This window comes from Sminthopsis crassicaudata, chromosome 6 (genome assembly GCF_048593235.1).
Source record: "Sminthopsis crassicaudata isolate SCR6 chromosome 6, ASM4859323v1, whole genome shotgun sequence".
In the NCBI taxonomy this organism is placed as follows: Eukaryota; Metazoa; Chordata; class Mammalia; order Dasyuromorphia; family Dasyuridae; genus Sminthopsis; species Sminthopsis crassicaudata.
The window spans coordinates 243783552-243792864 of record NC_133622.1 but is presented as its reverse complement, the minus strand read 5'-3'; the positions used below and the strand labels follow the sequence as shown (position 1 = coordinate 243792864).

At 47.2% G+C, this 9313-nt stretch overlaps 1 protein-coding gene across 2 annotated transcripts; it reads left to right on the top strand.

Annotated features, from left to right (window-relative positions):
- Positions 1-4270: 4270 nt before the first annotated feature.
- Positions 4271-8419, top strand: TIMM10 (translocase of inner mitochondrial membrane 10). 2 transcript variants are annotated; one of them, XM_074274412.1, is made up of 4 exons: positions 4271-4386; positions 4722-4874; positions 7289-7405; positions 8130-8419. In XM_074274412.1, exons 3-4 carry the CDS (start codon positions 7335-7337, stop codon positions 8329-8331), a joined length of 273 nt encoding a protein of 90 aa, XP_074130513.1. In that variant the 5' UTR covers positions 4271-4386; positions 4722-4874; positions 7289-7334; the 3' UTR covers positions 8332-8419. The 2 variants fall into 2 exon arrangements, with proteins under 2 accessions (XP_074130513.1, XP_074130514.1); XM_074274413.1 differs by lacking the exon at positions 4722-4874 and having other exon boundaries at positions 4299-4386.
- Positions 8420-9313: the final 894 nt, after the last annotated feature.

Genomic DNA, 9313 nt, shown 5'->3' with positions numbered 1-9313 from the left:
TATGCCTCTAGTAGTACTCTTCAAGAGTAGAGTTGGCTTTTTGTTTATATCGCTGTATCTGCCTTGACTAGCACAATGTCTTGTGTACAATATGTTTTTCAAAATTTCTGAAGAATTTCAATTGAATTGTTGAAAGCCATCTCAGTATCCTAATCATATTCCCAACTTGGAAAAAAAAAATTCTTCCTAAAATGGAACCTCCCCAAGGCTACATAGTGAAGGGTGATGGAGCCAAGATCTGAATTCAGGTCTTTTTTTTTTTTTTTATGAAGAAATGCAGTGATCTCCCTCTCTACTGCATCAGAGAAGGCAAAAAGGAAGGGTTGGGAGGAGGAGGGGAGGAAAAGCAAGTTGTTGGCTTGTAAGTTGACTTCTTGTGCTTCTTGCCAACTCTGCTGCTGGCCAGCTCCAACAAACAGAAGACCAGAATCCACTTCAAGAAGACTAAACATTTATCCCTGCCTTTGTCCCTGGTAGAAAGATTATCATTTGCATTTTATAGATGAGGAAGAGAGGAGCATGTGATGTGCTGAATTGGGACTCAAAAGCCTGGTTCAGGTTCTACTTCTGACATGCATTAGCTAGATGACCAGAGAAACACTATTCCAGCTCTCAATCTCAACTTAATTCTAAAATGATGTAATAATGAGTTGTGATCTGGGTAGAGGGCATTCCCACAGGTCTGGGGTGTATTGACAGTTGAGGAAACTGAGGCTTCAAGAGGTTGTCATTTGCCTGGACACACACAATCGATAAGTACCTAAAGGCTCCTGCTCCCTAGACCTGTTGTCTCCATGTTCCTGTGCTCCCAGACAGAAAACTCTTCCATATGTCCCAAACTCGCCTGCTGTCATTTAATCACATCCCCTTTTGTTCTGCCCTCATTGGAGATGGAAAGCAGCTGGTCACCATCTTCCCTTCTAAGTCCAAAGATATCCACTTTTTAAACCAACCACCTGCTTTCTCATCTAAATACAATGCCTCTTTTTGAGTCCGATTCCTCAGTCTTTTCATCACCTTAGTAGGGGCTTTTTCTAGATCTTCTTCAATTCCTCCCTTTCCTCTTTAAAATACAGGGAGCCCATGGAGGCTGGATAAATGTGTGTGTGGGGGGGAGCTTGACCGTGATTCTTTGATCTGAGATGACTGTGTCATACTCTTTTCTCATCTTGAGCCTGGTTTTCTCCATCTAGGAGAGAACAATACTGACCCCTGGTGAAATACAATGATAAAACTTCCTTCCATGAAAGGAGAGAAGATGGAAGCATCTTTGGCAAAGTCAGGTAGGGAAAAGGAATCTGGACAAAATACAGGAGCAAGTGATTGTTTAGAGGGAGTGTCTGGGATGGCAAATGGTGGAGATTGAGGAGAGAATATTAGGTTCATAACTGGACTTCTGTCTGGTAAATCTCCTACTCTTTTTGAGCATAAAATTAGGAAGTTGGGCTAAATCATTTCCAAGGTCTTCTCCCCTAGATCTATGGATTCCATAAGAAATAAGAGCTGAGGAGAAACAAGACTGTCTACCTGAAAAGATGGGAAAGAGATGGAAGGAACAGGTTTGGGGAAAACATAGCAATTCCTCTCTGAACCTTTCAGAAACAAGGTGGTAGGAGAAAGCCAGTTGGCCTAGCCCAACCCCGTGAATCCATAGTAAAACATTTAAACTATCTGCCCACTGGAACTGGAATTTTAAGCTTGAAGGAGCCTGAAGTGATTGGTCCAATCTTAGATTTTACATATGAGGGAACTGAGACTTAAAGAGGTGAAATGATTTGTCTGTGATCACACTACATGTTGATGGCAGAATTAGAAAAAGAACTCAAGTGTAGCCTTGTGGCTGAGACTCAAGAGAAAGCCATGATGGGGAGGAAGTAATAGCTTAAAAATCCTCCCTTCCTCTCCCTTCCTGACCCTTCATTTCCTTTCCCTTCTCTTCCCTCCATTCATCCCTCCACCAAGTATTTATAAAGGACCTACTATGTGCCAAGAACTGTGCTAGGTCCTGGAATTATAAAGATTAAAAAGAAATAGTTCCTGTGCTTGAGGAATTTACATAGTATCAGGGTAGACATTTGCCACATGTACACATACAAGTATTGACACAAAAGTATATAAAGTAAAAACAAGGTGATTTTAGAGAGGTGTTTCCTAATTATGGTTTTAGATCATTGTTTAACACAGGGCCTGTTACATAGTAGGAGCTTAACAAATGCTTGTTGACTACCTCTCAGTGAATCAAAGGCAGTCATTTCTTTAGGTGTAACAAAGAAATCGGACTGTTTCTTTTTAGTTTACATTGTTGCCCTCTCTGTGTCCTTTTCTCCTCCAAGTTAGTAAAAATCCATCCATTACAATGATAGATTTAGAGCTGGAAGTGACTTTGAGCAGGCCTCTTCCTTTCATAGATGAGAGAAGTGAAGCCCAGAGAGTAGCAGACACAGTTAAAAAGTAGCAGAGTCGGGCTTCTAATAACCACACGCGTCAGTTTCCTCCTTTGTAAAATGAGAGGGCTGGACTATATGAGCTATAAAGTGCCAGCTCTTTGGTTTCATGTCATAAAAGACTCCTTCCAGGCCTAAGGTTCCATGGGTCTGGAAGGGGGTTTTAAAGAGTCAAAGGAAGGAAGGAGTGGCTGAGATCAAGTCTAGATTCGAATTCTTTGGAGAAACTAATACCAGAAATTAGGTAGTAAGTAATATTATTGCCTACTATTACTATCTGTGCTATTAGATGCTATTACTTGGTGCTATTATTATCAGCTCTCACAATTGGTCAGTTTCTCCCATATGGTAAACCATGTGGATGCAGTAAGGTAGTATGTTGTGGTCGGATCAATGATTTTTGTCACAAAAACAGGTTGGAAATTCGGAGGGAAAGTGATGTGCTCCACCAGGACCCAGAATCCTTTGGGCAACCTCTCTGACAAGTGCTCTTTCAGCCTCTGTTGTTTGTTTGAAGACTTGGTAAGGAGCATCCTGTCGTGTCAGTCAATAAGCATTTATATTATGTTATCTACATATATATATATATATATATATATATATATAAAATTATATTATGTTATTATATATATTATAAGCACCTACTGTACCAGACTAATGGCTCAGAGGATGGAGTACTGGGACTGGAGTCAGGAAGACCGGGGTTCAAATTCCACTTCAGATACTCACTAGCTCTGGGACCCTGGCATAGCATTTAAGCCACTGAAGAAGGAAATAGCAAACCACGCTCTTCGCCAAGAAAACCTCCTGTGAGTCATGAAGGATCAGACGGGACTGAGGAAACAAACCAAAAAAACGTGCCAGGTACTGCCGCTGATTCCTCCGTTGGCTGGCTGGCATCCACGCTAAATGTTTGTTTACATAAAGTCTAGATTCGCTTCTGCAGCTTGGGTTTTTGCCCCAGTTCTGTGTTCTGGGGACAAAGACAGGCCCGATTCCTTGGGTCTCAGTTTCATTGGAATAATTGGAGTCCGCAGTTCATTGGAATAAGCTGCCTTTTCAGTAAAGACGGTCGGGGTCACAAAGTGCTGCCCAGTCTGGGCGCGCTCCCCCTCTAGCCTCGGTGGGCTGGGGAAGGCCTGGGGGCTGGGGGCTGGCCTCTTCTCTTGGGCCAGGTCGCTATGGAAGGAAAGCTAACGGGTGGGAGGGAGAGAGAGAGGTGGGACTCAGAATTTTACAAAACGGACGTTGAGAACGCTTTACACGGAATGGGGAAAATTAAACACCATTGAGAATAAATGGTAAATTTAATTGAGTATCAGTTTTTTTTAAGAGTTATATTTTTGTTGGGGTGGGAAGGAGGAGAGTCGGCAGAGGAGAGTGTCAGGCTTTGCCCGTGATCCGTGGGAAGACGGCACCACCTCAACTTTCTGTATCTGTAAAATGGGTACTAGGATGAACTATTCATAAGGGGGGAGGGGAGGGCTCTTCTAGGCCGAGGTTGGCTTGTGCTACACTTTGTACCCGCAGCGCTTCGCCCGGCACCCAGTAGGAAATTAACAAATGTGCGTGCGGCAGCCGCGCGAGAGGCTGTAACCGCGGGGGGCCGTGGGCTCTCCTCCGTCCCGCCCCCGCCTCCCAGCAGTCAGGCGGCTTCTGGGCCCCGGCCCTCCAGCCCACGTGGAGGGCAGCAGCCCGAAGCCCCGCCCCTGTCCGGCGTCTGTGACGTCACAAAGGCTCGGTCACTTGCATCTCGCGCCTCTAGCCCCCAGCTTCCTGTCCTTCCGCCCGCCTTTCCTCTCTATGGTCGCGGCGCCTGTCTTCCTAGAGCGGACTCGGATCTTCCCCGTTCCCCCACCCCCACCCTCCTCAGGGGCAGGACTTCCTGCTTCTCCGGAAGTGACCCAAGACTTTGGCTGCCAAGGTCCCACGCTTCTCCTAGGTGAGTCCGTGTTGTTGCCGGGGGCGCCTGTTGGTCCTGGGCCCGTAGTGAGGGGACTCCGAACGTCGGGGTCTCCTGTGTGTCCTTCGTCACCCGCTTGGGGGTAGAGGGACGAGGACGGGAGGAGGCAGCAATGTACTGACTCTCACCGTGACCCATGACCTAAACCCTCATCGTGACCCCGTGACCCTCCTTCCTTTTCTCCCTTGACCAGCTGACTGGTCATCTCTTGGGGGGGCCTCCGTTCCACAGCCAGCCCCTAATCCTAACTCGACCTGCGCTCCCCGCTGACCCTGCAGCTTTACAAGTGGCTCCACTTCCCGGTTTGTCCTTAGGATCGGGAGTCTTCGGCCGGAAGCGACCCCAGAGGCTGCCGGGTACAGATGCGGACATTGAGGCTGGCTGCGGCCCAGTGACTTGTCCCAGCATTCGAACGCGGGTCATCTGCCTGCGGACACCGGGACCGGACGCCGCGGAGGGCAGAGCGGGTAGGGAGTTCTGGGCGGCCTAGCTCCGTGCCTCAGTTTCCAGATGTGTCCCGCTGGTACCGCTGGTGTCTTGGGATGTCGTGGGCCTATGTCCCTCTGACTGGTTTCCTTTGTAGGCCTGTGTTTATTTCCCCCATTTACCGGCGTTCAGCACAGGGATCCGGGGGCTGCTGGGCCCAGGGGGGCCTCCACACGCTCCCCTGGACTTAGAGAGCCGCAGGTCAGCGCTCTCTGTTTATTTTGTTAAACGTTTCCCAGTCGTGTTTTAATCCGCTCTAGGGCATACCTGCGACCCCCCAAGCTCTAGAAAGTTCCATGAGTATAAATTACAGGGAACCCGGGCGCTGGGGGCGATGGAGGGCGGGCCTCATGCTGATCAATCCCTGTGGCGGTGAAATCATTTCTCTAACTGGGCATGGCCTCCCTGCGGCGGGGGAGAGCACGGGCATGAGCGTGGATGGGGTCCGGCCTGCGTGCGGCCTGCTTGCGGGGCCTGGCAATACCGACCGGAGGCCTGCCCTTAGAGAAGGAAGCTTCCCCAGTGGGCCAGTACTGTTGTAAAAGTCACGTGGTCCTGATGGAAAAGTGTTTTCCCTGAAGGTGAGAGACAGTTTAAAGTTTACCAGGAGCCATGATCCAGCACATCGGCGCCGCCCCTTCCGTTCTATATGTGAAAAACCCAAGGCTTGTAGAGGAGCGACACTGACTCGCTCTAACTCTCCGGATGCTCAACAATCACAACCACCCTCTGCATTCGTACCCCCTGTTGGTCTTACTGCTCCTTGTTCACAACACTCCTGTCACCTCCCATTTCTGTGCCTCCTGACTGGCTGTCCCTAATGCTTCCTACCGCCGGCTGCCTCATCACTCAGCTCAGAATCCTGCGCTCTATGGCAGGCCTGTCATCCCTCACCTCTCCAGCTGCTGCCCTCTGGGTGTATCTCCTCGTGTTCATCTCCCTCATTAGATTGTACGGTCCTCTAGGAAATGGACCATTCCCTTCTTTTTCTCTGTGCACTCAGCCCCAGGCACAGCACGAAGCAAGTGCTTACTAAGTGACTTAACCCGTTAGCAGAGCTCGCACTCAACTGGAAATCTTTGAAAATCTTGTTGCCCAGAAATCATTCACATAATCTTCTGTTTCTCTAAATCATAGTTGTTCTCTGGGAGCAGATCCCGTGGGGAGCTTCAGGAGGCAGCCTTCGTTTCAGTCCAAATCCTTTATTGTGCCCTTCAAAGTCCTGAATCTTTTCCTGGGCCCGGTTCGCTTTCTTAGGGGCCTATCTCTCTCCTTGGTTCCAGAAAGCTCTTGTCCCAATGTCTCCAGGCAACACTAAGGTTGAAGTGGGACTGAATCAGGCTCCGCCTCCAAGAGTGTGGGATTGTGGGTTTCCCAGAAGTCAATCCTAGTTGTGAATCTCCCATGGTCCTCTCCGGAAGTTCTCTCCTTAACTGAATCCTGACTCTGAATCTCCTCCCACTGGGCTTGTCCTTTTATATGCTCTCTAAAGGTGTGAAGTCTATCTTGTGAACCAATGATCCAGCTCCTTTAAAAGTTCATAAGTACCTTATGAGAATTCTAACAATCCACCACCTAGTTGTAGTGGAAGCCCAGGGACACACTGTCCACCAGGAGTGTACAAGACCAGTCTTGCTAAGTGACAATGGCTCATCCCTCTGTTGCCCATGGAGTGATGAGCTTTTCAGCCTCAGCTGATTATCATCCTGTGACATAAAGGGATTACAGTAGAGTTGGAGGGAGTCAGTTATATTTTAATCTGGTTCCTGGTTTGCCCCTCCCTTCTCATAGATTGTGCTTGGGAATGGTCAGGGCTGGTTAGATCCTTCCAGTTTGGAAAGATAGACTTATGACAATCTGTTTGTCGATTGATTAACTTGTTAGGAGGCCAGTCTAATTAGGTTGGTGGACAATCATCACGGGAGGTAGGCCAGAATTTTTCTAGATGTGGCAGTTTGTGAAGCCATCTCCTTAGGGCAAGAAGTCACTGAGATCTCTGAGGTTAGGGTCGTAGCCCTAGGGATGAAATTATGACTCAATCACTAAGTAATAATTACACCATAGTTCTGCCTTTGGCGTAGTGTTTGACTGTTTATAAAAGACATTTTCTTTTTCGAGCCCTGTTGTCCCTCTTTTATAAGCAAGACCTGAAAGAGTTAAGTTACATTCCTGAGATGACCCAGGATTGTGACTAGACCCCAGTGCCTCTGACTCTGAGTTCACTATACTTTTTATGTTACAACACTTCCTAGTTGGTTTTAAACTGGGATGGAAGATGGAGGGAAATGGATCGTTAAAGATGGGGAACAAAGGAGGCCACACTCTGATCTTGGGGTGAGAATCCTCTAAAGGGTGAATGGGTGCTGATAAGTTATATTTCCCTTCCTTCCACCAGCCCAGGACCAAAGAAGCTGGGAACCACGGTGGTGTGAGAGACTGTGATGGATCCAGTTAGAGCCCAGCAGCTGGCAGCTGAGCTGGAGGTGGAGATGATGGCCGACATGTACAACAGGTACTGACGGAGATTCTTCTCCCCGACACACTAGGCTCGCCTGCTAGTATTTGCTAGATTTTCTGGACAAATCCAGGAATTCCTTTATGTTTCTTTAAGAAAGAAGAAACTTGCCTAATCAGATGCAAATTGCTCTTTGTGTGTCTGTAGGGAGGGGACCCTTCTCCCTTCCACCTCTATATCTGTTCACAGGCTTGTTTTAACTTAAATGCAAACAAAGCCAATCCTAGTTAGAATAAACTCACAAAACCTAAATTGAATCCTTCAAAATTCAACTGGAAATATATTCAGAATAACAACTTTGCAAATCACAAGTATGCACATTTGGTATCTGTGCAGATGTTAATATTTTTTTAAAAGTCACAGTTGGCAAGATGACATCTTTGCTTGAAAACATTTTCTAGAGTATGAGTTAGTGAGACAGCATTGAGTTAGAGCAAAAGAGAAAGAAAGAATGGGATAGAATTCAGGGAGTGTGTGGCCATGGCTGAGAGGGACGGGATGGGTAAGGAGGGAATGGCTGCTGTTTTTTGTTTGGGGAAAAAGGCAGAGAGTGAGTTCAAGGTTGAAAAAACTTTGCACAACTCAGTGGTATATGCTTCCTGTGAGCTCAGTTCTATGTCCCCGCCGGAGTGTATGACCAAGTTGTCAGTGGGCCCTCCACTGAGTGGATAAGGGGCTCTTGAAGCATTGCGGATATTGAATGGCCTCTGGCTTTCCCCAGGATGACCAGTGCCTGCCACCGCAAGTGTGTCCCTCCCCATTACAAGGAAGCAGAACTTTCCAAGGGTGAATCTGTGTGTCTGGATCGATGTGTCTCCAAGTACTTGGACATCCATGAGCGAATGGGTAAAAAACTGACAGAGCTGTCCATGCAAGATGAAGAGCTGATGAAGAGGATGCAGCAAGGCTCAGGGCCAGTGTGAAGGCCCTCAGAGACAGCACCCACCCAGCCCTGGACTGCAGCCGGAACCCTTTTGCACTTATCAATAAAAATATTGGTGATTGTATGAATTGATTGTGAGGAATGGGTTATTTCTGCTGTCCTCAGAGAGCCTGGGCTCATTGGGAACTTGCTATTGTTGGCAATCTATCAGACTGTTAACAGTCCCTTAAAAATATTGGCCAGGGGACACTGTATGTTTGACAGCCTGGATGAGCCTCAATGTCTGTCTCTGTACCACTGTCTTGAGGCATCTAGGAACAACAAAGTGTCTGGATTGTGACCAGCAGGTAACTGGATTCCATTTCTTTTTCCTCTGTCATGGGTGAGGGGAGCATTGTTCTGCCAAGTCCATGCAGACGCTGGGTGCAGGTTTCTGTCAGCAGATGGCGCTCTCAGCTCATTGAGAGCGTCGGCTTATTTACATCTGGGACAAGTGGCAGAATGGTTCTATTTCTCCCAGGATCGTTGGAGTTTTAAAACTTAGAGTAGCTTCTCTTCCTAGTCTGATGGGGACATGATGTGTTGCTTCCTTGTGTGATCTCTCTTGGGCAACTGATACAGTGAAATGGACCGATTACCCATTTTGCCCAAAATTCTGGGCTATGAATGGAAATATTAATAAGGTTCATAGGCTTTAGTACTGTCAAGGACTTAAATCTGTTCAAACCTGCCTAATATACAGATATAATTTAGGTCCACAAAGGATCCGTCTGAGTTACATTGGAAGTAAGTGACCAAGAACCAGGATGAAAATCCATAAATCTGCCCATTATACAGATATAATTTAGATCCACAAAGGATCCGTCTGAGTTACATTGGAAGTAAGTGACCAAGAACCAGGATGAAAATCCATAAATCTTTTAACCCCAGATAGATTCCCCCAGTTATCCCTGAAAGCACAGCTTGTCCTCGGGGAGCTTGCAGTCTGGTAGAGGAGAAAAAACTAGGAAAAAGTTATTCTG

What these genes read in the sequence shown, in the direction of transcription:
- TIMM10 (XM_074274412.1), top strand. Translation starts at nt 7,335, where the DNA reads ATGGATCCAGTTAGAGCCCAGCAGCTGGCAGCTGAGCTGGAGGTGGAG. An exon ending in ATGGCCGACATGTACAACAG is followed by an intron (nt 7,406 to 8,129) that starts GTACTGACGGAG and finishes GGCTTTCCCCAG; the next exon opens with GATGACCAGTGCCTGCCACC.